Consider the following 27,898-nt stretch of genomic DNA (forward strand, 5'->3'; position numbering starts at 1 on the left):
CTTGAACCATTGGTAATTTGAACCAGTGGTGACCTGTAAATGATCAAAAACACTCTTTGCACAATTTACTCCACTTTTATTTCCACAGTTCATGTAATACACACATTTACTAACAACACTTTACATTTACAGTCTTGCTCTTAACTAATCAGAAACAAAACAGACATTTGGGCAATTCATCACAAACAGAGTATCAGGGGCATCATGCCAAGTAAAACATACAGGGTAATTCTTCATTGATCCATTTAAAGGAGTTCTCTTTTCTCTTTTCTCCCTGCAGCAGAGGGGTCAAAGGTCGGGGACTTGTTCAGATAAACTTAAACCTTGGTTTTGAGTGAAAGGACCCACATGAATTGGTGCTCTCAGTTGGTGAGAGGAGCAGAAGTTTGTGGTGAACTTGGAGGCTGAGAAGGAGGAAGATGAGGAGTCACTGTTTTTTGACCCAAACTGGGCCTGATGATTTTAAAAGTACATTACAAAGTTATCCAGTTTGGTAAAGTGCATTAAAAATGACTATGTGACTTACCTCTGCTTCTTCAGACTCTTCTATGGGCTGTTTGGGGAACATGCAACGCAGGTTACAAACTGCTTTTTTGTGCAGTAGCTCCTTTTTCTCCTCATTCTTGTGTGAGCAGGCATGTCTAGTGTCTCTCTCCCTTTCTCTCTCTCTCTCTCTCTCTCTGTGTGTGTGTGTGTGAGAGAGGGAGGGATTTTGTGTGAATGATTTGATGGAGCTGTAGAAATCATGTATGAAAATTAATTTTGTCAGTTTATATTAAAGTTGATGATGGGAATTAATTTTGTTCATTATGTGGTTGATCATTTACACAAGTGTTGTGTTAAAATAAAGTCTCTCTCTCTGTCTCTCTCTCTCTGTCTTTCTTTCCAAATGCTTGAATGTTGGGTCTCTGTAAATGATATAATAAAGAGTATGGTGAGACCTGCTTTGTATGAAAACTGCCCGAAGATAACTTCTGTTATGATTTATATAAATAAAATGAACTTGACTTGATGCTGCTGTTGGAGAAGAGAGGGTTAAAAGAAAACATGTTAGCAAAGGGAAAGTGAAAAGGGAAAGGAAGAGAATGACTTTGCAACCCATATGGTGATTAGCAACTACACTGACAGTAGGCTGGGAATAGTTTCTCAGTAATCATGAATCTGGTCAGGGCAGATCAAAACATTTAAATGTTCTGGCTAATATGAACTAAATTTGAAATGTGAAACTACATAAAGCCGGGTTTGCAACAGCTTTTTTTATTTTCATTTCGATGTGTAGTTACCTGGAATATGTTGAGAAATTTTCCTACGCTGCTGCTTTCTTATTGTTTACATTTTAATTACTTCTAGTCCATACAGAAACTACTATTGCATTCTCTCTTCCTTTTATTCATTTATTTATTAAACAAATTTTGTGTTTTATAATTCTTGTGAGAGTAATTTCATCTCTGTCCAACAGAGTGAGCAATTTGGACGTGTTTGTCAATGAGAATCAAACATATAATAAAGTTACATTAAAGCTTCAGAGTGAAGGTGCCCCATACAAGTCAGGAAAGGTAAAAGAAGAATTATGAAATCATTGTGTTTTCACTGAACAAATGTGAAAATGTATGTGTGCTCTCTGGAGTTCTCTGTTTCATGTGATAGTTTACTTTCAGGCAACTTTAAGTTTCCTATATAGATGTTTGTCTCTCATTGAGCCTGAAAATATTTCAGTGAGACTCCATGTACAGTATCAGTACAATATATTGTCAGTGCAAATAATCTCACGTTGTTAGCTTGATGTGACGTCATCACGTGATCTGGTCAACAACTCAGCTGTTGTGATGGTGCCTTGACGTACCCTCAGAAATGTTGGGATAACAAGGCAACCTGGATGGAAAAAAAAAAAAAAAAACAGCTCAGAAGCTCTTGATTCGTCACAGTTGGAGGGGTTGACATGTCATTATCACATCATGTAAAATTATTGAATCATTCTTACATTTACAAATTACAACAATAAATTCTGCAGATGTGCTTCACTGTGTTGCACTCGAAGTATCTGATGTGGCGCTCAAAAGTCAGTGACTGTGAAACGCTCCATAGAGATGTGTGTGTGTGAACAAAATATTGTAGTATTCACCGACTTTATTGTCTTATTTCTGACTTGTGGGAATAAAATTTGGATGTACTTCATTCCCACTCCTGTCCTATCTTTCGCGACTTTGTAGGGCTTCGGCGAAAGTGGAAAATCGAAGCTTTGGAAGAGCATTTGAAGGCAGCATGGGACAAGCGAGGAAAAAAAAGAGGAAGAAATCCACGTCGCCTATCTTGCATCGTAATAGTGCAGCCGTGTAATGTGTACGTACATGTAAAGAAACCCTGCTCTCAATTAGGCGGATAACGGTGTTCATAGTGGCGGGGTAACGAGAGATAACCCACATTGGTCCTGTCTGCTGAAAGGGAGAGGACTTTAAAAAAAAAATGGAGCTGGAAGACGGAGTTGTGTACCAGGACGACCCGGGGACATCAGCGATGATGTCCGAGCGGGTGTCGGGCCTGGCCAACTCCATCTACCGCGAGTTCGAGAGGCTCATCGGTAAATACGACGAGGATGTGGTGAAGGAGCTGATGCCGCTGGTCGTGGCCGTGCTGGAGAACCTGGACTCGGTGTTCGCGGAGAACCAGGAGCACGAAGTGGAGCTGGAGCTGCTGAAGGAGGACAACGAGCAGCTCATCACCCAGTACGAGAGGGAGAAAGCGCTGAGGAAACACGCAGAGGAGGTGAGTTCAAGGGAGCTGGATAATGGAAAACACTTGGATGGCCGGAACCTTTTTTTTTTTTTTTTTTTTTTTGGGGGGGGGAGGAGGAGTTGAAGACTTGCTTCAGGTGCTTTCTCCTCCGAGCATCCCTGAGCGACATATTAACCTATACACGTGGCCGGGCAACATCCACGGTGTTCATTGGGGATGTAAACAAGGCAGTGTCATGGCTAACGTCAGAGTGAAAGGGGGCCTCTCTTTGTATTAGCTTTAGTCTTTTTTTTTTTTTTTTTTTTTCTTTTTTGCAGGACGTTCAGTGGCATAACACCGTGCATCTCTGCTCCAAGGATGAGAGGTCCTCCTCACTGCCTCAACAATAGGCATCTTCATAACGAGCAAATCATCAGATATAGCAACACCTATAATCTGTCAGCTGGCCTATTGCGTCAGATAGTGAAGTCACGTCTGAGCCTTGTGAGACCCTCACTGAAGAAATCAGGTGAAGTGACTCAGCATTTTGGGCCACCAGTGTAACAGAAGTTTAAAGCCAATGGGCAAAGAAGATGGAGACAGGCAGGCAGGCAGAAAGACGGATGGCAGGTTTGCTTGTTAAATAGCTGCTCAAGCATAAATGTCACAAAACAGCCCACCGCAGCTTCACCCAAACTATCCATTAAGATGATCATATTATGTATATAGTCTACCACTAATACCAAACACTCTGCACTGTCTGTTACGAGAAAAAAAAAAAAAGTATTGTTAACAAAATGCACTCACAGTATCTTAGTTAAGTACTTGGTCCACAGAAAAACGCACCCTGTGACTGATGTGATATTCTTTAGTTAGTACTGATGCATCGGTGTGTAAGATGAGTTTTACCGTTCAAGATGGTCGAGGCTTTTATCTAATCTTTGAGGTTTTTTTTTTTTTAGAAAATATATATTTTCTATTTTTGGCCATACAGCACTTCCATCTGAGAAGTTTTTGGGGGGGGATACATTACTTTTGTGGAACTGATAACTTGAACCACTGGTTTAATCGTACTGTGTGTTGTATTTTATAAGCTTATGATATGTTTCATCTAAATTCTTAATCTGGAACCTAGAAACTACAGCTGCCAAATAAAAGTAGGTGCCAGACATGCCAACAAAACCCAGATGTGTGTGTGTGTGTTTTAGGGCTCTTGTGTTTTTGACTGGGATAATGCCTAATATGTGTGTGGTTTGTGTGTGCGTCTGCCTCCTGGCCTGGAGGCTCTGTATGAAGGGCGATGTGACGTGACTCAGACCGTCTGTCCCAGCTTGCTTTTTTGACTTAGGGCATCGGGACAGCAGGGACACTGGCCCAGTATGATGTGGATATGTAGACCGCTCCATACACACAGTGACACTGAAGCAGGGTGACAACCGGACACACTCGTGCACACAAACACACCGACATGGGTATCCCACGCTGTTATAGCAACACATTTGGTAACAAATATAAATGTTATTGTTGTTATTGTTAAACCAATGTGAATGGGATTGTCCTGGGAAAGACTCTCTGTCCACAGACCTGAGGAGGAGTGAGCAGTGCTACGCTGAGCCTGTTGGAGAGGCTAGGTATTACTTCCAGGTCATGTGCTCCTTTGTCACAAACTAGCAGAAAGGGAGCGTTCCCCAGCATTTTTTCCCCTTTCCTTTTTTCATTGTCTTGGATTTTAGTGTCAAATTCTGGCAGCATCTCAGACTGACCCCCCACCTTAGCCTTAGTAGCAAAGGGTGTCATGTTTCTATCTGGGAGGCTGCTTCCAGATGAAATGATTGGTTCAAGCTTTCACTTGTATTGACTTTCTTTACCTTTTAGTCCCTGGGTTGCCCATTCATTTCTTTTCAGATTATAAATTTTACAGCAGGTCACTCTGTGGCTAGGTACAGGCATTTTTTTCTGCTGACCTGTTTCCTCTAATCTCTTATGTAATTTGAAGACACAGACATAAAACACAAATTAAGCACAAATTATTTGTGATATTGATGACTATGTGAAAATCATTGATTTGAGTTAAACCTGAGGCATCTATCCAGCTGCTCAGACCATTGAAAGTAATCTGAAGCATTTCTCTAGTTTTCCTCTTTTTTCTTTTTTCTTTTTTTTTTTTTTGCAAAAACTGCCCAACATGACTTCTTAAAACTCAAAGTGAGATCTTCAGTAAAATCCAATACTCAATACAGAACTTAGTTTACAATCATAAAGACTAAGAAAACCAGCAAATATTCACATTCAATTTTTACACGACATTTGCTTAACGTATGAATTTGGTAAACTCAAATTAAAACTCCTCAGTGGCCTCTTTGAATCTGCAGCAAACATAATTCTATAGATCCAAAAAAAAGTTCCTCTCACCAACTGAGTGTTTGTTACCGAGTCCGAACATTTAGTGCCAGGCAGTCTGTAATGTGTTTGTACGTTAAACTACAGTAGGATTCATGTGTCCAGAGGAAGGAGGGCAGCCACAATAGGGCCTTGGCTTGCTCAGCTGGACAGGATGTGGACGCTGACACACACACACACACACACACACACACACACACACACACACACACACACACACTCTGCTGCTCAGAGGTCTGGTTAGAAGGAAACTAGGAGGAACCGGAATCTCCATATGAGAAAGAGGTCCTGTGATTCAGACATATTTATATACCCATTGTCATGGTACATGTTTTGGAAAGTTATGTTGTCACAGTGGTTCATGTGGCCTGTGCCATTATGATATATTGTAAAAAAAAAAAAAAAACTTGAAAAAAGACTTGTTTTGTCCATCCAACAGCTGTTGTCACACTAAATGTTTTAGCTCTGTAATGTAAAATACATTATACTAATACTGCTTGTTTCTTGTATATAAGTATAGTAAAATATTTGGTGATGCATTAAATGGTTTCATTAATTTAGTAACATTAGTAGCACATTCTATTCAGATCCAGCTTAGTGAGAAATTAGCTGCTGTAGCTCAAGTTCTTTTTTTTTTTTTCATGTTAGGACACGAGGAGAAAAAACCTCTGACTGTCACTTTCAACAGCAGCAGATTATAAATGGCAAGTGATGGGTTTTAGATTAAGTGCCAGGAAGTCTGACCAATCTCTTTGTGTGTGTGTGTGTGTGTGTGTGTGTGTGTGTGTGTGTGTGTGTGTGTGTGTGTGTGTGTGTCTGTGTCTGTGTCTGTGTCTGTGTCTGTGTCTGTGTCTGTGTCTGTGTCTGTGTCTGTGTCTGTGCACGTGTTTCTGAGTAGAAGTTTATTGAGTTTGAGGACACTCATGAACAGGAGAAGAAGGACCTGCAGAACCATGTGGACCGAATGGAGTCCAACTCCCGGCAACTGGAGCTCAAGATCAAAAACTATGCAGACCAGAGTAAGCACACATACACACACACCAACACTGATATAATGCATTCCCTCGTCCCTTAACCTAACCTTAACTATCACGTCAACCCTAACCCAAACCCAAACCTAATTCTAACCCTTAAACCAAGTCTTAACCCTCAAACAGCCCTTTAGACGTCCAGCATTTTGGTCCTCCGAAGCTGTCAGAACCCAAAAGTATAGTGGTCCTCTTGAATATAGTAAAGCAAAAAAAACACACACACACATACATATATGCACACACACTGACATTCATGCTCACATGTTAGCAAAATTGATAAATTAAACCTTGTCATTCCTCTCACACTCACTGTTCTTCATTGTGTTTTGGAGAAACATCCATTAACTCTTCAGTGATACACTGTTTTTCAGGACAGTCTATTCTCCCTTCTGCTTTTCCCTTTTTTTAAAATTCTCTTCATGCCATCTTCCTCACTACTTTGATGTCTCTGCCATGGCTCATTACACACACACACACACACACACACACACACACACACACACACACACACACACACACACACACACACACACACACATCCACACCCTTTTTCCATGTTCACGGGGGTAACTGTAATGGGATTATAGGATTTCTGTTATTCCCGTACTCCTAATGCAGCAGTGCATTACCGCCCATCATATTGGTGGATTAAGGAATGGAGGCAAAGCAATTGGCTCAGATGTTCTGTCATGCTGGAAACCGTGGATTCACACAGTGACTGGTCCAGTATCAAATGGCAAAGCAACAAAGCTGAAATGAACCATTCATCCACACAAAACTGTGTTGTGGTGGAAAACATGAAATTCTTCTTTATCTTAACTTTTGGCTCAAGCATCAACAAGGCCAGGCCCAGTGTTTGTTTTTATTCTGGAAAATCAAATGTAAATTACTTTGTGATTTTTGTTCCATTGACAGTTTTAATGAACTGTTTCGCCTCTTTGGAAAAATGAATCAGAGGCTTTAATCATCTCTCTGCTGCTCCCTCTGCACGGTAAATCATTTATTCATTACTGTATGTGGCAGCACCTGAGCTGACTATGTCCCGAGGCCTTTAGCACAGAGTCCACAGCTACTGCAGAGTTAACAAGGCTACGGCCGGTAGCAGATAATAGGCAACAATGGCACAGCTCAGATTTTTGAATTCTCCTGGCTTCTGTCTTGGTTTTAATTTAACTGGCCTGACACTGAAGAGACCAACACTTTTGTAAGTTTAGCTTTGTAGTTGTGTAGATGTATTTGTCTCTGTCTTGTACTCTCATTATGGAGACTTGAAACTCATCACACTGAGATCCGGGCTGAATTTTATGAGTGACTATGCTGCTATTTTTGTGTATTGTATTAGTGTAAGGCCTCAGCACGTTGCACTGCATTGGTCAGTCAGAAGGCATCCAACAGTCTGATGATGAAGATTTATACATAGACACACATCTCACCCTTCTCAGCAGATTTATCAGATCATATATCATATTAAATGGACCTTGGTGGATGATTAAGCTCCCATGGAGATCGAGGAAATGACAGTGTTTTCATTGTTCATGTTGTATCTTCTTACACATCCAATTAGAGCGAATAATACAGAAAGAAAGTTATTCTATTGACCCGTGTTAAACAGATCTCCATGTAGTAAATAGTAAATTCAATCAGTGTCATAGCCGTAATGTTCAGCTTCCCCGCTCAGCGATTTGTCATTCTCGCACATCTCTAATACAAACACACTGGAGGGATTACTTCAGACCACAGCTATCTCCCCTGTGTGTAGCCTGTTCAGCCTTGACTTCATTACATGTCTCTGTGAATTTTATGACTCACAATAGCAGAATGAAATCCCGCAGTAGTGTCAAAACACACGCATAGGCAAGACATCATCACACAACATGCAGTAGCTTTAGCTGCTATAATTGATAGTATCCATTCTTTATACATCTGTCTGCCGCAGCAGCTCTCTGTGTGGCTTAGGCTAAACCTGACACACTCATAGGGGATTAGACGTTTTTGTCACTTCCTAAATTGGCCCAACATTGAAACCCATTTGAGTGAGATTACCCCCTTTGACTGCGTGGTAGAGCAAAATTCTGCACTCACTTTGATGTATATGACTGTGCTGCAGTTTGCACATGCAAGGACACAAAAAACAAGATTTGAAATAATGATGCTGTTCTTTTTTTATGAGGTACAATAAAGGAGCTAAAACATATGATCTATAGATTATAGCCTTTCTACATAACTATTGCATTGGTGGTAAGTTTGTTATTGTCCAGATCCTACTAGAAATATTAAGAATTTTTCATTTCCCATTTCTCATTTATGCAAAAACATCTATTTTATTCTCATCATACACAATGTGTTTCTTGTCTTGCACCTTGTAAAGTGACTACCTTCAACTGTTGTCATCTGTTTCAGTTGGCAGGTTAGAGGAACGAGAGCTGGAGCTGAAGAAGGAATACAACTCCCTCCATCAGAGGCACACAGAGGTAAGGGGGCAAGGAAGGAAGGAAGGAAGGAAGGAAGGAAGGAAATGTTGTGGAGTTGTAATCATTAATGGCGTTCATGACTAGTTTCCTCTGGGTCTTTTGCTTTGACCCCTGCAGATGATCCATAATTATATGGAGCATGTGGAGAGGATCAAAATGCAGCAGATTAGTGAGACTTCAGAGTCGAGCGTGGTTGGCCGAGTCAGGTGAGATCCCACTGGATAACTTTGTGAAACTAATGTGAAGAATAAATTAAAAAATAACACTCTTCACCAAACCTGTGAAGAAATTTATGTGAACTTGTGTGGTTAACATGGGCTCAACTGAAACAATATTCTGAGATTGAGCCTTTGAGAAAACATGACCAGAAATCTTTTTTTCCTTATCCCTCTTACCACTGCAGGAGAGAGCGGCCTCTTTCTTTGGGGATTTTCCCATCATCTGGTGGGGCGTCTCTGCTAATCCCAGACCCCCAGGCCAAAGCAGAGACACCGGGCACAGAGGGCTGGAGGTTCACAGACCCAACACAGCCACGGTCCAATACTAGCCTCAAGGTGGGTACACGTGGATGGCACCTCCATGTGAAATTTTATCACAGCTGTTGAAAAAAAAAAGACTTATTCCGGTGTGATATCTCCTTTCTTCACAGAATAAACTCATGTCAGGGTTAGACAACGTGATATCAGCCTGATGACTTGCATGGGGAGTTTGGAAATGAGCGTCAGTCAGTGTAGCACAGTGAAAGACAAACAATGCCATGTTTGTGATGTCTGACTCAAAGACCAACATGTTAGAATATTTTTTGCTTTTTGTGACTGTGTCCTCCTCCTCATTATTTCCTTATTATCTTTGGTCAGAGTCTCAGTTGTGTGTCCTATTTGGCGACGGATCAAATGCTGATTGTCGGCTCTGAGTTCTGATGATCGTAAATGATGAAAAAAAGATTTTGTAGTCTGATCCCATTATTACTCTATTAACTAAACTGTTATGAGCAAGTGGTTAAAATGACAACAAATAGTTTGATACATGAACACACTCGCTATTTCATCTGACTGATAAAAATAAGTGTCAGTGGTTTACAAACATAAAATATGATCGCTGTGATCCTGTTCCCATTTCCAGCTCTTTTGCTCTCTTTTGCACTTTTGGCTTTGGGTCCATTTAAAAATAGAGAGCCTTTGATAGGGCTTGCGCGTGCTTAAGCGTATTTTAGTAGGCATCTGACAAGGCGATCTCTGTTTTCAGACATCCTCCTAACCCTCCTCTTTAGCCATTGATGAATAGAATGTGCAAACTTCCCCTAGTGCAGCAGTCCGAGGAGGTCATTAAATGCATCTAATGAATATTCATAATTGCAACACTTCTCTTTTTGATGCAGGCGGACATTATGGTGTTTAGCTTTGTCATATAATGTGTAATAGCACTTTGATGTAATAGCAGTGATTTCAGCTCATGTTAAATTCTTCATGCACATTATAATGGTTATGTTCTGTGAGCTACAGTTCAGCTCTTCTCTATGCAAAACAATGATTGGCACTCTCCAAAACATTCTTGCAGTGTGGGCTATGTTTGTATCTGTGGCAGTTAGGACCTGGAGGGTGACGATGTTAATTCATCCCACTGCTGCGTTTTTTTGTTTTTTTTTGTTTAAACTGGGACATCAGCTCTGTGCGCAGTGCATGATGGGAATGATGCCGCTGTATGGCTCGCAGCCAGTCGCTGAGGGAGAAAAAGGCTAGCTGGAATGTGATTGGTTCTTATGTAATCGGTGCTACAGGGTGGTTATTGTTGAGCCGTGGCCTTTTGAACACGAGTGGCTTTGATATGCAGACAGGTTCTGAGAGTTGCAGAGAGACGTCATATTTATTTATGGGAGTGGGTGGCGTTGCCTTTGTGAATGAAAAGGAATGACAGGTTAATGACATGTACATGCCTGCATGCCAATCATGATCTAATCTCCATCCACAGTACGAGTCATATGAGCAAAACCATCCTATTGCCTTTAAAATTGCTGAAAAACCAATTTGAGACTTCAGACTGAGTTAGTCAAATCAAGTGGAGATACCAAAGTTACAGTCTGTTTAGTACCAGATTACCTCCTGGTGTTTCTGTCCCTTTGCCGTGGCTCAGCAGGAATATGCTGTCTCAACACAAAGAGGGAAATTTAAACTAAAAACACATGAATGCATTTTTAAACAGAGACAATGTGAATTTTGTCCATTACTTACACTAAACTCTTTGTGTCCAGTATGAACAAGAGGAAGAATTACAGCGACCAGTAACTCTTACAACATACACAGAGGCAGCTCAGTATTGCTTTAAGTTAGTCCAATCCTAGAAACAAATCAAAGTTGAAATATGATATAATTTCATTCCTGAGTAATGGTTTTAGTTATCGATGAAGTGAAAATGTCAAATGTCAAACATCTGGGTGCAAGTTTCCAAATGCAAAGACTCAAAAGACTTGCTTGGAATGCGCAATTTCATACCAGTATGCAAATTGCAAAGTATTTTGGCTGAAGGTTAGACTAAAGAAGCAACATTTTTGGGGCGACAACTACTAATTACTGTCAGAAAATAGTGAAAAAATTTCCATCACAATTTCTTCCAGCCTAAGATGGCGTCATTAAATGTCTTGTTTCGTCTTGCCAACAGTCCAAAATCCAAACATGTTTACTTTATTATCACATAAGACAAATAAAAAGCAGCATTATTCACAAATGAGAATCTTGAACTGATGTTTGGGGGATTTTGCTACACACAATAGTACTTTTCCATTCACTTCACAGACATGCACATTTTGAGGTGTATGCATTTCTCCTGATCTGCTTCTGCACATGTGAGCTTCATTCTTACTCTCCCCCCAAGCAGTTGGACTTTGCCGACCCCCCAAAGGAAAGGGAGGGTAAGAGTGCGCAGGACTCTACTTGGGGGAATTCACTGGCAGACGACTGCAAGGTAGTTGGATGAGTGGCGGCTAGCGGAAGTGCCAGTAGCAGCAACACGCCCGCATTGGCTGTGTACAGTACTGTGTGTGTGTGTGTGTGCGTGCAGGCTTCAGAGGTCCCCTCCACTCTGCTGTTTCATCTTTTCAAAAGCGTCGCCTCTCGCTTTGTGCATTTATAGACCCTCACTTCACAGACCACCTGTGCTAGATTGCGCTACATGCAACCACATCCTGTTCTTCTACACTGGGGTTTTTCAAAATAAGTGCACACACCAATCAGCTGTGTCACAGATGGAATTGGTTAATTATTAATCTGTCAGATTCAATAACATTGTGGTTGCATCTGGCCTCTGATTTGCTTTTCATTTCAGTACAAAATGCATGAGTTTTATATTTCATATGCTTCTTTGTATTTTTGCTTCATTCGTTCTTTACTGATCACTCATTGTACAAGAACATAACATTATACATTTAAACAGTGATGTGTTTCTCAATGCTGTAGTTGTGTAACATGGACTTAGTCCAGTAGTTTTTTGATTTCAGTCTCTTCTAAACTGTATGTAGTTTTTAGATCCTGTGTCCAGTTGTGTTGTGTACTAGAGGTAGAATGGCAGCTCTCATTTTGCCCATGATATATGTTCAGTTGATGGCATATGAAGCCCCCCACCCCCACCCCCATGCAATTTGTGTAGCCCTGTTTGGACCTTGTGTCTGTGTTTGTGTTGCTTGTGTTTCCCTCGCTGCATCTGAAAGACATAAAGCTTCTTTAGTGTTCTTTCCTTTTTGTGTTCATTCACAGTTTTCCTTTCAGGTTCTCTGATGTTTTCTTGAGCTCCAATTTCGCCAAATCAAATGTTGTTTGTGTTTAAGGAATGTTTGTTTTTTTATGGAGAGCCGAAGATTAATCAGTAAGTTATAGTTTTAGAGGAAATCATCATGGTGTTCTTCCTCTCCACAGAGCTCAGGGAAATTGGACTCTTGTGTCTTCTGTTGTACTGCATGTGTAGTGTATGTAGTGAACCTCCAACCTTTTTTAGTGTGTGATTAGCACACCTGTTCCAACAGCTGTCCATGTTAACCTGTGTTGTTATGTTGTTGTTTTGTTTGTGGTCGGAATATGTTCATTGTGTTTTTACTTCTTCATTTTGGCACAGATTCATTTAAAGTGTCGTCTTGGCTCTTGACTTTGAGCAGTTTCCTGTGATCGATGATATAAACTAGTCCCCTGCGTTTACAGGATGAGTTGTCGGACTTCACCGGCTCCAAGTCGGCCACACCAATGTCCACCACCACCTCGGACATGGAGAAGGAAGATGGGAACAGTAAGAGCACTGAGGTGCAGGCTGCACCAGGGACCAGATCCATATCAGTGGGTAGGATCAAACATCATAAAACTGTTACCTACTAATTCACATTCACTAGTCTCTGTTTTGTCATTTTCCATATATGACACGGTTGGCAGACTGTTTATGCTGCAGAAGAATTCTTTTTTGTTACTTCAATCTACAAATACCACAAATTAAGAAGCTTTTTGTAGATTTTTAGTCACATATCCACCCTTCTGTTTGATAATCTGTGATGTTTTGTGTCTTCTGAAGGTTTGCCTGAAAATGAGGACAGCTCAGATGTGCAGGATATTATTGAGTCTACCCCTGAGCTGGACATGGATCTGGCTGGGTACAAGCTCTGCAGGTAGTATAAAGAAACTTTGGTTTTAAAGTTTAAAGTTTCACAGGGTAGTAAAACATCACCTCCTGTTGTTTATTACTCTTCCAGTACCCCAACTAAAGGTATTGAGAACATGGCATTTGACCGCAATACAGACTCTCTGTTTGAGGAGCTGTCGTCTGCAGGCACTGGCCTCATAGGGGATGTGGATGAAGGGGCCGACCTGCTGGGTGAGTAAGAGCTCTATCTTCACTGGAACATAACAGTGTAGCAGAAATCCTGTCAGATCCTCTCTATAAATTTCATCTGGGTGGTTGTTTTTCTCTAATGAAACTGAAATGTCTGGATTCAGTTATGAATGACTCAGTGGTGTAAAAACTGTAATGACACATGTCTTAAATGGGTATGTGAATATTTACTATACCATAGTTGGTTTTGCTCCAGTGTTTTGCATGTTGTGTGAAGGTTAGGCTTGTACATGTTATTTGAGACAGTTATACCATGGCCATGGGAAATACTCATTTGTAATTGGTTTTTAGGTGTCACACACGATCTAAAACATGGTGCTGATCACAAGTGTCACCACCTTTCTAATTCATTTCTCAATGTATAAAAAAGTTATAGTCAAACATGACTGCTGTTCTTACACCCTTAATCCTAAAAAATACATAGAGTGCAACTTATGGCCACTAACAAAACCGCCAACAATATCCACTTTCCTCAGATGAATAAGCTGCTGCTATTGTCAGCTTCCCTCAGGATTCCTACCTGACAGTTTTAATATCACTTCATTCAGATCTATTGGCACGGGTATCTAAAAATGATAGAGGGACCACCAATCACAGAGCTCCCTACAATGTTTTTTTTTTTTTTTAACCTGGTAACAATGCAAAGTAAGGTCCTGATAGGGTGGCACACAGTATAGAGTATTTCTGTCCAATGCAGACACGATGTAGAGGTAGTGAGAAGGTTAATTTAGACGTTGACTTCCCGTTTTAAGGAAAATGATTTTGCGAAAATAAATAAATAATGAGATGCAATACTCTTTCAATTTGACTTTGATTTATTCCTTATGGTTATCTGCTGATATCCCCAGGAAGGCTCACATTTAAAAATGGATGACAGTTTTAATGAAGCCTTTTTCTTATTGTGTAGTAGGCCATGGTATAATAATGCTTGTAAAAATACACCTTGAGGTGTCTTGATTCAGAAAACAATAGACTCTGTGGAGCAAACATGACTCTACTTGGCTGTTTTACTGAAGCTCTGCTGCTATGTTTGGCTTATAGCTGTTGTCCTACTGATGGTACTAGTTTCAAACTCACTATTACTCCAACTCCTGCTGATGCTACACCACTTGCTGTGATATTACGCAGTGTTAGCCATCTACCCATGCTAACATCACCTCTCTCTCTCCCCGTGTCTCATCCTCTGGCTTTTGTCCATAATCCCAGTGGAGTACTCTGGTGTGTATGACCTCCAGCCTTTCCTTAGCTTAACATTCTTCTGTAATGTCCCTTTGACCCATACTCATCAGTCACTTTCTGCCATATCTGCCATTGCTGCAGCTCACAGCTTCTTCTCCATTATGTTTGATAACAGTTTCAGTAGGTTCACTAATGCACAGTTTACTGCATTTCAGCTGCCTACTTTTGACTACTTTTGACAAAGTTTGGTGCATGGATGATGGAGTTTAATGCTTCCTTTGTTGGCCTAACTGTTCTTTTTACAGCTTGAAATATTTTTTTGCCCTTGTATTTTCCTCTTCTCCTTCTCTCTACTGTTGTGTTTGTTGTCTGTAACTAGCCTTAGAGATTCAGCAGCATCTCTTCCTTTTTGCTTGTGGAGTCAGCAGCTATACGTTCAGCACTGGCTCCGTCATCATTTTGGTCATTCCACTGGCTCAAACTATATCCGCATTTCTCTCTCTTTCTCTCTCTTCCTTACTCTTTCCGCCTGACTTGGATTGCATGGTTTTCTCAGACCTTAGTTTGATTGGTAAGACCTCACCCACTCTATCCATCCTTCTCCTGTCAGTGATGTGACATGTGCTGTGGGTTTGTGTGTTGTGGTAGCTTTGTGTGCTGTGAAACTTAGACTAACAAATATCTCACTAGGAGATATCTCACCTCTTATGTAGTGCTTTGTTGGATTTGATCTTAGTTTTAATACAGCTGTGCATTTTAATATGTGGTGCCTATGTAGTCACTGCTCCAGATAGTTTTTTATGTAATAGAATTCTAATGTCATCATCACTTCTGTTCAGGTATGGGTCGGGAAGTTGAAAATCTCATTCAGGAGAATTCACAGCTGCTTGAAACAAAGTAAGTGCAAAGCTTAATGTTTTTTGTTTCATGGCTTTTACATCAAATAGTCTAATTAAAATGTGCCTTGGAATCAGAGAAAGAATAAATAATAATAATAATAAAAAAAAAAAAGAAATACTGAATAATTATACTAAAATTGTTCCCTGTCTCTCCAGGAATGCCCTGAACGTGGTGAATAAAGACTTGATACTAAAGGTGGACGAGTTGACCTGTGAGAAGGAGATGTTGCAGGGAGAGATGGAGGCCGTGCAGCAGGCCAAGACCAAGCTGGAGGAGAAGAACAGAGAGCTGGAGGAAGAACTCAAGAAGTAAGTAACAGTCGTAACTTAGCAGTTTATTACTACAGTGCTTGTGAATGGTGATACAACAACAGAATGTGTCCTATGTATCTTGCATGTATAAAATAAATGGTCTTTTCCAGAGTGCGACTGGAGATGGAGGACGTGAAACAGAAGACTAAAGATGAAGAAGATGTGAGTCTTCTGCAACTGGGCTTTACAAACGTATATAACTTGCTTGTCCTGTCAAGATGTAGCTCATTCCTAAAAGAAGAAATGTATTTCTGTGCAGTCATGTGTGGGTTTAATTTGTGTGCTGCCACAGAGTGATGTACCCACAGCCCAGAGGAAGCGTTTCACCAGAGTGGAAATGGCCAGGGTATTGATGGAGAGAAACCAGTACAAAGAGAGACTGATGGAGCTTCAGGAAGCTGTGCGGTGGACAGAGATGATCAGGTACAGAAAAAAGGGCTGCACAGCTACACATGTACATAACCTTGTTGTTGTTGTTTAAACTGAAATTACTATCCTCAGCCTGTACTTGTGTGTCTGTAAACTCACAGTTAACATGATCTTCATCCTCTTCTTTAGGGCCTCGAGGGAAAATCCAACACTCGCAGAAAAAAAGAAATCCAGCATCTGGCAGTTGTGAGTCTTCTCAAATTAACTACAAAAAGTACTATATTTATCCACCTTTTGTCAGGGCTTTAATTTTGACAGCCTTCCAAGTTAATTCTTGTGACATTTACGCCCAAATTATTCAAAACATTTTTTTTCTTTATCTCTTCTGCGATGTTCTGTTGAATTGGCAGCATTAGGTAAAGATGGTTTAATAAACCTTCTCCCAGCCAAACCCCTCTCTTGCCCTCCATTGACACAGAACTGCTCCTCCATTACAAACAAATCCAACTTTGATGTGTCTCTATCCATAATCTCTGCTCTCCGTGCAGTGCATCAGTTGTTGTTATCACAAACTGCTCAGACATGACTTTTCCCTGTGCCCCCCGGGCTTTCCCGTCTCCTGCCTGCTGTGTGCCTCTTTGATGTTTTCCCACTCTGTCTGCTGAAAGGGCGCTAAAGAGGGACAGAGTTTCCACAGCAGCCTAAATACATGTTCAGGTTCTGTCTTAAGTCTGGTTCCACCTGCAGATCAGTTGGCTTTTTTATTATAAGAAATTTTAAACAGATTTTAGAGGATGTCTTAAAAATCAAGCAGTAAGATAGAACCTCATGTGTTGTTTGGTTTCAGAACACAAAAATAGTAACGGGTGGGAAATGACAACATATAAGTGACTGGAGACACATCAGTTTTAATATGTTAACATTTGTATCACTTGCACATTTGTATATTTTCTGCTCAGCAGTTCATATATCATATAGTTTATATAGAAACAGATATTAGAATATATTTTATTTGTTTTATTTCTTGAACTGTGCTTTTTTTAATCTGTTTATTCAAACTGCCTCACTTTTATCTACACGTGCTAAATTATGTATAATCTATACATGGATATATTCTACTTTTCACAGAGATTTTGCCCTGGGTATTGTATTTTTTTTTCACTGGTGCCAATGACACCCGCAGTTAGTCTCACTACCCCTGTGTAAGTTTAACTTGTAAAAGTGTGAAACTATCTAGTTGGATATCAACGATACTTGGTGGGAAAGACACAAACAGGAGTTGATAGGAAGTGCTTATCTGTACCACAACTCCCAGCATGCTTTATGTCACTGTACAGTAAATGTTGGTGGTAGTTCCTTGGTTGTCTGGTTGGTTGGTGACCCCCACTACCTTGCTTTTTCCCCGCACTCCTGTTGGCTCTTGTTTCCCTCTTGGCTTTCTGTAACTTCACCGCCTGCAGCTTCAGCAGACTGTTTAGCTCCTCCTCCAGTGCCCCGGTTATGAAGAAGGTGGAGTCCCAATCCAACGTGAAATACAATGTCACGGGTGGCATGGTAAAGAGGAGTAGCACCTTCTCCCAGTTCCCCACAGAAAAGTCTAAGACCTTCGACTTCCTCAATGAAGAGTGAGTAATGGACTGAGTTTGTTGCATTTAATCAAGGTGAACATGTTTAGGAAACTTCTGAAAAAGGGACAGAATGTGAAACTTATGTCCGTCATGACTCACTCCAACAATGTTTTTACCTAATGCCTTGTGATAATGAGCATGACTATAATGTACATGTAAGCTGATGACATTTTCTGTCTCCGTCTTCTTGTAGGAAGGAGCAGTGCAGTTCGCCATCGCGTAAAGAGCAGAAGAGAGCCCAGTACAGACAGGTCAAGGCCCACATGCAGAAAGACGATGGACGAATCACTGCACACGGCTGGAGTCTGCCCAGTAAATACAAGGTGGGAAGTGAAGGTTTCAAGAGGAATGAAGTAGAAGAAAATATTAAATCAGTGATATTGATCAAGACTGTTGTTATTAATGTGGTCAGTTAACTCTGCTACACACTTTTGAAGAAGACATTTATTTGAATTGTCCACCAGATCAAGCTCAATGCATACTGAGGTAGCAGTGACTTAAAAATTAACATTATGATGATGAAAATCAAGTTTTTAACCTTGTTAACATGTCAAAATGATGTTTTTAATATAATACAAGACATAGCATGAGCGAAGTAATTAGTTGACGCCATGACTATTTATGTACATTTATGTATTTCCATCTTAAAACTGCAGTGACCCAATGACAGCCTGGGGTTCGAGTCCAACCCGTGGCCCTTTGCTGCTTGTCATCCGCTCTCTCTCTCCCTGACTTTCCTGTCACTTTCTCACTGTACCTATCTAATAAAGGCATTAAAAGGCCGAAAAAGAAAATTAAAAAAAAAACTGTGGCTCAGTCTGTAGGCTGTTTCACCTGTCAGCCTAGCGCAGGCAGCGTCGGTGGGTCTGTCTGCTGTGTTTAAATGGACACCATGTTCAGGCTACCACTGCTCCATCTGTGTTGTATAACAATGGGAAGGTATCATTAATGTACTACTGCATTACACATAAGTGAAACCTATGAGAGGGTGAAAATCTGTTCTAAAAGCCTGTGGCCTTTACATGTGCGGCTTTTACCCTGACAGGTGGCAAATGGTGGACAGGTGGAGAACAAAATGAACTTACCTGTACCGGTATACTTGAGACCTCTGGATCAGAAAGATGCTTCTATGAAGGTACTTCATTTTTTTTTAAAAAGTACATACACAAAACATACTGTGTGGCTTTTTGTCGAATTGTGAAAAAAAATGAGATAGTTATAATGTATTCCCTCTCTGTCTCCCAGCTGTGGTGTGCTGCAGGGGTCAACCTTTGTGGGGGGAGGATATCAGAGCTTACTAAGCAGAAGAAGGGTTCTCAGAGTAGCCTGGACCAGCTGCAGCAAGAGAATAAGGTGAGAGTAAGTGCTGTAAGGAAGAGGCCGTTGTCATTCAGAGGTGTTTTTGTATTACGATTTTTCTATTGTCCACAAGGATCAGGACAAAGTGGAGCAGGAGAAGGAGCTGATACTTCAGGATGAGATGTCCAGTAGGGTGTGGGTGTGCACCAGCACCCACTCCTCCACCAAGGTTATGGTGCTGGATGCCAGTCAGCCCTCTGACCTACTTGACAGCTTCTACGCCTGCAACACCCACGTGGTCTGCATTGCCAGTGTGCCAGGTAGGTTAGATGTTTGTGGGTGTTCTGTTAGTGGTTTTCTTTTTCTTTGTCATCTGTAGCTGCTTAGTTCCTTTTTGATTCAATCAGCTCTCAATTTTAACTATAAGGTTGTTTGTGTGTTTTTTTTTTTCGTTTTTTTTTTTAGGGGTGTTGGAGACTGATTATCCCACAGGTGAGGAGGTACCCCAGGACTCGGAGGCTAGCCAAGGTGATGGGGTGTCACTGGCCGGCAGTGTGGCCAGTGTGGGCTCTACAGGGAGCGATGGTGCCATGGCAGCTGAGGGGACCACCGCCATCCCCCAGACGGCCAGCTCACGTGTCACAGACCAGCCGGCTGAACACAGCGGCATCTCTGGCTCAGGTAGTTATCTGCTGTACTGTTATTCATGTTTGCTGTTGTTAAGCTCAGCGAAACCAGGTTCACTCCTCCCCACCCGAGGACCCACGACAATCCACCTTTTCTTTGTGCGATTGAATCCCCACCCAAACCTTTACTTTATCATCTACCTTTGGTTGCCTGTCGCCTACAGTTGAGCTGTCTAGAGAGACCAGTCCAGCAGAAGACGGGGTTCCTACAGCAGAAGAGGCAACAGAAGCAACAGAGGCTAATGCTGGTGTAGGCGAAGAAGGAGCAGAGGACCAGGGAGCGGATCAAAACCAGCCAGGAATCTACACGGAGCACGTGTTCACTGACCCACTGGGGGTGGGACCCACTGACTCTTCTCCTACTACCACACAGAGGTGAGGTAATTTTTTGTTTTCACAATAGCACATTATTGTGATTATTAATAGATAATGTGCAGAGGTCCAGAAAGTCAGGTATCATGTATCTGAAAGACTTCTGCCTGGTGAAACTTCTGTCTCCTGTGATCCAGGGGCTCCGGACAGGATGGAGTGACCTCCTTGCCAGAAGACTCTGACCCTTCAGAGGGGGAAGTCCTTAGGATGAGCAGTGCCCTCCCCACCATGTGGCTGGGGGCTCAGAATGGATGGTGAGCAGTGCAGTGGCCACTAGAGGGAGCTATTGGTGCAGCAAATAATAAGGGGTGGCCCTGATGGAGTGAATTCTGCACACTGATGACGAGCTGTAACTTCATTGAGAAACTATTTTTTCCTGCACTTAATGCACTTTTCAATGTGAATACTAAATGATTGATAAGTGGCGACCAAAGAACATTATGAGACGTTTTATCCTAACAGTGCTTCTGTTTTTGTCATCCTGAGGAAATCCTTTCACCAGCTTTGTTTTTCTCATTTATTTTGAAATCCGCTCCTCACAAGTCCGTGTGTACCGTACTCTGTTCAGCCATCCCTTACCTCTCTGTCTCTTCATTTTCAAGTCTGTATGTCCACTCGTCTGTGGCGCGATGGAGGAAGTGTCTCCACGCCATCAAGCTGAAAGATGCCATCCTCAGCATAGTGTGAGTACAAAGCCGGTTGTGTAGTTATTGAACATACTTTCTCACAGCTTGGAAAACAAGAGTCTAAAACGGTGTCTTCCTCATGTGTTACAGGCATGTCAAAGGGAGAGTCCTGGTGGCGTTGGCTGACGGGACATTAGCAATTTTCCACAGAAGCATTGGTAAGTCTGTGGCATAATATTAAGACACAAATGTAGCTTTTGCATTTCTTTCAGTTTTTGGTGTGACTCTATATGCTGCTGCACTGTTTTGATGTTTATAAATAATTTATTGAATAAATGTTTTTATCTTATTGTATTTATTTTTTTATGTTTCCCTCCAGCAGACGGTCAGTGGGACCTAACCAATTACCACCTGCTGGATCTGGGCCGGCCCCACCACTCTATCCGCTGTATGACCGTTGTCCATGACAAGGTGTGGTGTGGCTACAGGAACAAGATCTACGTCATCCAGCCCAAGGCCATGAGGATAGAGGTACAGCTGACAATAACAGTCAATAAACTGTCATGTTAGTTTTCTTTTCTAGTCAGCCTCAACTTATTAAACCTTTATGTAGGTAAAAGGAAAAGGGAATCATGTCTTTCAGCAACACTCAAATCAACAACATTTTGTGTAAATATTATATAATATGTAATATTCTAACATTGCATCATCTCAATCTACTGTGCCTGAGCAGAAGTCATTTGACGCTCATCCTCGCAAGGAGAGCCAGGTGCGGCAGCTGGCCTGGGTTGGCGACGGTATCTGGGTGTCCATCCGACTGGATTCAACCCTACGCTTGTTTCACGCCCACACCTACCAGCACCTCCAGGATGTGGACATAGAGCCTTACGTCAGCAAGATGCTTGGTATACATTCGGTTCTCTCCGTACCAGCAATTCGCTTCTCCCAGAAATCCTTATCTCTTCCTGGGACATCATTATTGGCTAAAGTTATTTAATTATGTAAAGAATAAAGTTAGATCTGAGTCTAAAGTTATGTAGTTAGTTTTTTGTTTTTTTTTTATTTTGACATTTCAGGAGTAAGATTTTCAATTTGTGTAAAAGCTTGTGGGTCGAAGTGTCATACTTACAGTATTGAAAGCTTCTGTACAAAAGGACAGTGCAATTGATTAAAACGTGAGAGCAGCATCAGGGTATTGCTGGCAGAATTTATACCTATTGAACATGGGATTAACACAGCAAACAAATGTGCGCTCTGTCCTTTCTGTGTGTGGTGCAGGTACGGGTAAACTGGGCTTCTCGTTCGTGAGAATCACAGCTCTAGTGGTGTCCTGCAGCCGTCTGTGGGTGGGGACAGGAAACGGTGTCATCATCTCCATCCCACTGTCTGAAGGTATCACACTCCTGCACTGCATCAACAGCCCTCTCAGATTCACCCCATTCATAAGGCCACGTAACAGCATATATTTTCACACAGCTGTGTGTACTAACTGGAAAGCTCAGTAAGGTCTAAGTTGTTGAATTTAAGCCTTGATATTAATTCTGGGTAAAGTTAAGTAAGTTCACAATCTTTCTCACATGTATTGTTTGAATGCTCTACATGTGTAGCTGAGGAAAATATTAAGTTGTTTATCTCTGAAATAAAACATCAGTAAAATAAAGATCCTGTGCAGTGTTTGGCTTTGATGCTGTGAAATGAAACTCATTTACATTTATCAGTGCTTGTGCCATTTCTGATGCATGGCTTAAAGTGAATACTCACTCTGGCATATGCCCGAATCAAAGCACAGTAGAGCTGAAGTAGTGGAGACAAGTGGCTTGCTCTTATCAAACTCATATCCCCCTCTGCTGTCCCCTTTGAAACCCTCCTCCACTTGCTCTTTCATATTCCACCTCCGCTTTAGACTTCAGACCCTCAGCGTGGACGCTCTGCTCTGCGGTGCCTCAGGGAAGATTCAACATCACACTGTACGCAGCCTCACCTCTTCTGTCTCTAAATCCCGGCTGCCGCACATCCTCTCTGTCTCTTCTCACTGTGCGTCTGTGTCCTACGTTTCTTTTCAGGCTGCAACCCCAGGCACTACTTGTTGAATAAAAGACGACTGGGTTGCCATAGATACAGGTCTCACAGCCGCTGTGTAGCTCACACAGAATCCGTTTGGCAGGTTTATGCTGAACAGCTCTGCTCTCAGTGGAAATGGAGGAGAGCTTAGGTCCCCTATCACTCCAACCTGTAGATTCTCCCCTACAGGCTCTACTCCCTGGTCAGAAGCAGAGAGCTCTCTTCCTGCATGGGCATTTCACTTTGTCTTTCAGAAACAATGAGAGCAAACAGGCCCCTGTGCTGTCAGACTGACATGAACCACAGACCACTTTGCTGTTTGTCTGAGAGACACTGTGTTCGGGCCAGTTCTGCTCATAACCATGCTTTGTCTAATTTTCTGGATGGGGAATCGGTTCCACACACTGTTGTGTAAATATGTGTCTGTGTGAATGTGTGGTTGCGTGTGTGTGTGCCTCAGTAAGCAATTAACTCTGATCGTTCTTGATATGTTTCCTGCTCTCAACCTTAGATTTGATTGTCTCACCAGTGACCTCACAGTTTGTCTTTTGCCCCCTTTTTGGCTCAGTTTGAAGCCTCTGCCATCACTATATTATTAGACCACAGGAAAAAAATTCAAATATGATGAGACTTTTTTTTTTTCACAACAGCACATCCCATCAAAATAATATGCATCTTTTGACAACAGCATCTTTTATTTATTTATTTCTCTCTTATTCTGCAGCCAACAAGACCATGGGAATTGTGCCAAATCGGCCCGGCAGTGCTGTACGGGTTTATGGTGATGACAGTTCAGATTGTGCCATGCCAGGCAGCTTCGTGCCATACTGCTCCATGGCCCACGCCCAGCTGTGTTTCCATGGACATCGAGATGCTGTCAAGTTTTTTGTCACCGTGCCAGGTAAGCCAGACCAGAATACTGTGCAATGAAATTGCAGGACCAGACAAATACTGCAAAATTAATAGCTGATAATCAGTGAAAATTGACAGCAATGTGTATGAGTCATATTACTTACATGAATGTTAGCAATTGACAATATTTTGCATCTGATCTGATAATTTAGAAACAAATATGCAGGAACACCATTAATATTTGTGACATTTATGTAAAGCAGCAACAGTGAATTGATTGGTCGATTGAAGAAGAGAAAAAAAATAATTGATTAAAGGTTTCAGTCATTTTTCAAGCAAAAATGTTATTTGCAGCTCCTCAGATGTGACGTGTTGCTGCTCTCTTCTCTTAAATATCATTTTAAAATGATTATCTTTGGGGTCTGTTGAAACTGGGAATTGATGATTTTTACTGCTTTTTTGGGTTTCATAGACTAAATGATCACTCGAGGAAATAATCAGCAAATTAACTGATAATGAAAATAGTTTTTAGTTGCAGCCAACATTTTTTAAATATCTATAAACTGAATAATAGTTGACAGAAAATAGACTGATGAAATGTTTTACAATCAGGTCATTGCTTTAGTTGAATGTGGAAAAATAAAAATGTTCTCTGTTTTTCATTACTGTAAACTAAAAATGTTTTTTTGACTCTTGGTAATTTTATTTTTTTTCGTCACAGGCCAGGCAATGCCTCCTCCAGGTAGTGCAGACTCAGGCTCTGATGACCCTGCATCTGAATCCTCTGACACAGCGTCCTCGGAGCCCAAAACATACCTGGTCATGAGTGGAGGCGAAGGCTACATCGACTTCAGAATGGGTGAGTGTACACGATGTATTCTTTAAAAAAAATATTTAAGGCTGCATTTGAAAAGTAACGTAGCGGATTCTCCTCTGTGCGACTATTAAAACTGCCACAAAAACAACCAACATCTCCACTGTGACCCAGCTGGTAGGCTGTTTGTCTGACTCGTCATCTTCCTCCTCAGGCGATGAAGGCGGTGAGTTGGACGGTTTATCAGAGCCGACAACCAGCCAGCAGTCAGCACCCGCCAAGGCCGAGCGGAGCCACCTCATCGTCTGGCAGGTCACAACTTCTCATGATTAAAAAAGAGAAATCAACAGACTGTTGTGTCAATGCCAGGGCCGCCCTACAACCCCCGCATGCCCTCCTAAGTTTTTAATTTGATATTACTGATTGTTCTTAATGCCTGAGTAGTTGAATACTTTGTTAAAAAAAACAAAAAACAAACAATTATTTTTAGTCCATGTTTTGTACAGTTTATTCTTTATGAATTTGAAATAGGTAAGGTGAGGTTTATGTTAACTTAAAGAATACGTCCACGGTGTTCCCCTCTGCTGGGTTGCATGTTGGAAAAGCAGGTGCACACAGGAAAAAGGCCAAGTCAGCACATCTAAAGCTGTTGGCAAAGTTTGATCAGGTAATGTACGCACATTGTCTCCCAAATGTTAGCAGTGGTTTAGATGTGAAAATACAAAAGGGAAAAGCACTTCATTAAAAGGGAGCAGGAAGTTTTGTTTTGAAGTAAAGAATATTTTTTATTACTCACGTAAGACTTTTACATTTGTAAACCACATGTCCATACATGTGCGAGCATCCGGTGTGTGAATGCATTCATTTATTTCTTTCCTGTGTTGAGCATTTTTATTTTCATTACCAATAGGGCTGGGTGTCAAAATAAGATACCTGCAGGTCAAAATGCAAACAGAATATCAAAAGTTTGATTTGTTTGAGTGTGTTTTCTGAGGCTGATTACTCTACTGTACTGCCTGATAATTATAAAAACCAGCTTGTACGTACAAGTGGTCCACAAAAAAAAAACATTTACTCATAATTAAAAGTGCTTTTATTGAGCAAAAGTTGTAGGATAAAACATTATCTGAGAGGTTGTATTAATATTGAATGACACCGAAACCTATTTGCAGCAGGATTATGTCTAAGCAGTCTGGGTACTTTAGGGTTCCCTGTGAGTAGAAGACCCAGCTTACTGTCCTGTAGGTTAGCCTGCATGGGGAAACCCTGTATCCTCTGTGTGTGTGTGTGCACATATGTGTGCACGTGTGTGCGCATGTGTGCGCATGCGTGCGCGTGTGGATGTGGATGTGGATGTGTGTGCGTAAGCGAGCCTGTTCAGCTGTTTTAAAGCTAAACCCTCGTCTGTCGTGTGAGGAGAATCTGCCTGTGCCACCAGCTTGGTGCTTCCTGTTTGCTTCAGCTCATTGGCACTTTAAAATGTTAGATGTTAGTTGCTTAAGGTTTGGAAGAACAGCTGTGGTAATGTACACTACACTCCTGTGTGTGCTAATTGTGTGAAGGGAACAAAATGTACACATATTTGTAGCGAGTTGACGCCCCAGTAACCAAAGGATGAAAGAAGAAGAAGCACCGTGAAACTGACTAGTTCATTTTTTTTTTTCATTGTTTCCAAAACTAAAAAGTCTTATGTGTCTAATCATTTGAAGATTATACATGTATATCTTATTGGGAATAAACTTGAATAAGGGAATCTGATTAAAAATAGCATATTTGTGTGGCACCTTCTATTGAACATGTACACAGCACTAAAGAGAGTCTCTCCTGACTGCCTCATCATTCCTTGTGTTGTTACAAATACATTTGGAGGCCTGGAAGGCAAATACTGTCATTATTCTCTGTTGCTTTGGGCATTGTACGTGTTTTGTATTCATCCGTGAGACACTTTTATTAAGTGATGAGTATTTTCTTGACTGTAACATGATGAAGGATACCAATAGGTGTTTTAATTTGTTTTTATATCTGAAAAGTGGGGCCAACACCGGTCCTCAGTCCATTTCAAAATAATACCTTTATATTGTGTTTTTGCCATTCCAGTATTTATTTCCTTCGTTATCGAGCCTATCTTGGTTCAGAATGTAACTTTCTACATGAGCAAAATATAATAGGAGGCTATTGTAAACAAAATAGTCCAATGAGTTTACATGATTGTTAATAATGGTTGAATAAAGGAAATCAATGTCATCATGTTGGAAATTTTTGACGAACCCTAACATCAAAGTGTGCAAACAATAACTTGATGGTTTTCGAACAACACATTCATGTACTAAGCTATGCATGTTTTTTTAAGAGAACACTGCTATGTTATCAGCTAAATCTGTGTTTATTGCCACCGTTTTGGGTGGGATGGATGTCTATAGTGTGTGCGTGTGTGTTTGTGTGTACAGTACATGTATGTGTACATATAGGAGTTTGAATGCAAGACACAGTGTGTCAGTGTGTGTTTGATTTTGCAAATGTGGTAGGTGTATGTGTGCTCACTGTATGTCCATCTGTAATACCCAGAGACTGGTCACATTTACCCGTTGTACCGCTATGATGGTGGTTCCTCTGGTCGGTGTTTGCTAAAACAGCATCATAGCCTTATTTTTAACAATCTATTAAATCAGTTTCATGGAGAAGTTCCTGTTTTCATGTGTCTCATTGTTATTAAATTCATTTGTGAATTTTTTTTTTCCCCCATTGAAAAGTATGTTAAAGCCACTGAAAATGTATTTTCTCCATCAGCTTCTCACTATGAGGAATGAACACACTTTTTTCTCCTAAAACTGAAACAGTTATGGTTATTGCACATGAGATTTTTTTTAGTGCTTTTCTCACTGGTTTGAAGTGGGCGGGGCTCTGTTACAAAAAGGTGATGTCACGTACCCCAGTGCACCAGTCAGGACTCAGTAACATTTGAATCTGAATGTGATCATAGTTGTTGTGATGGTCAATCAAATGTAATTAAAAAGCACAGCCACACAGTCCTGATGAAACAGATTAACTATGTTTTTGAGTGGTAATAGTAAGTACCTACAGATGTGTTTTTTTTTATTTTAGTTGTGAATATTAAGTTATCACTATTTGAACTATTTACATGTGTTTAAAAACCAAAACTTGCACCATTACACTTTCCTTTGTTCACATCCTCATCCTCACGGCCACCATAACATATCCTCACATCCCCTAAAACTAATGCATATCACATTATGTCCTGCTGGCTTGTCTACAGAAATGTTATGACACAGTGATCAAAATCAAAGTCAAATGACAAACATCATT

General features: G+C 41.0%; 1 protein-coding gene and 1 long non-coding RNA gene across 9 annotated transcripts; one reads left to right on the forward strand and one right to left on the reverse strand.

Moving 5' to 3' along the window:
* Positions 1–61: 61 nt before the first annotated feature.
* LOC139618197 (uncharacterized) lies at positions 62–5,183 on the reverse strand. 2 transcript variants are annotated; one of them, XR_011689700.1, is made up of 4 exons: positions 5,125–5,183; positions 1,771–1,872; positions 527–553; positions 62–404 (listed from the first exon to the last, which is right to left on the reverse strand). It is a non-coding gene; the product is annotated as an uncharacterized lncRNA (long non-coding RNA). The 2 variants fall into 2 exon arrangements; XR_011689699.1 differs by lacking the exon at positions 5,125–5,183 and adding an exon at positions 1,982–2,171.
* Positions 2,288–27,255, forward strand: spag9a (sperm associated antigen 9a). Of its 7 annotated transcripts, none has more exons than XM_071473926.1 (31): positions 2,288–2,763; positions 6,011–6,131; positions 8,544–8,614; positions 8,732–8,820; positions 9,018–9,168; positions 11,486–11,572; positions 12,799–12,934; positions 13,160–13,253; positions 13,338–13,459; positions 15,213–15,227; positions 15,496–15,553; positions 15,712–15,864; positions 15,978–16,029; positions 16,160–16,290; positions 16,426–16,482; positions 17,697–17,861; positions 18,058–18,187; positions 18,910–18,999; positions 19,110–19,217; positions 19,297–19,483; positions 19,629–19,844; positions 20,014–20,224; positions 20,359–20,475; positions 20,824–20,904; positions 20,998–21,065; positions 21,230–21,378; positions 21,581–21,752; positions 22,126–22,239; positions 23,633–23,809; positions 24,482–24,619; positions 24,789–27,255. In XM_071473926.1, exons 1-31 carry the CDS (start codon positions 2,464–2,466, stop codon positions 24,905–24,907), a joined length of 3,879 nt encoding a protein of 1,292 aa, XP_071330027.1. In that variant the 5' UTR covers positions 2,288–2,463; the 3' UTR covers positions 24,908–27,255. The 7 variants fall into 7 exon arrangements, with proteins under 7 accessions (XP_071330027.1, XP_071330026.1, XP_071330032.1 ...); XM_071473925.1 differs by having other exon boundaries at positions 2,289–2,763; positions 21,227–21,378; XM_071473931.1 differs by lacking the exon at positions 15,213–15,227 and having other exon boundaries at positions 2,289–2,763.
* The last annotated feature ends 643 nt before the right edge of the window (positions 27,256–27,898 follow it).

This window comes from Trachinotus anak, unplaced genomic scaffold (genome assembly GCF_046630095.1).
Source record: "Trachinotus anak isolate AG129_WGS33_773 ecotype Australia unplaced genomic scaffold, CSIRO_AGI_Tana_v1 ptg000003l, whole genome shotgun sequence".
Taxonomy (NCBI): domain Eukaryota; kingdom Metazoa; phylum Chordata; class Actinopteri; order Carangiformes; family Carangidae; genus Trachinotus; species Trachinotus anak.

Excerpts from the sequence above, each read along its gene's own strand:
- spag9a (XM_071473925.1), top strand. The coding sequence starts at position 2,464 with ATGGAGCTGGAAGACGGAGTTGTGTACCAGGACGACCCGGGGACATCA. Across the intron at positions 6,132-8,543 it reads CAAAAACTATGCAGACCAGA|TTGGCAGGTTAGAGGAACGA; the intron begins GTAAGCACACAT and ends CATCTGTTTCAG. Across the intron at positions 8,615-8,731 it reads TCCATCAGAGGCACACAGAG|ATGATCCATAATTATATGGA; the intron begins GTAAGGGGGCAA and ends TGACCCCTGCAG.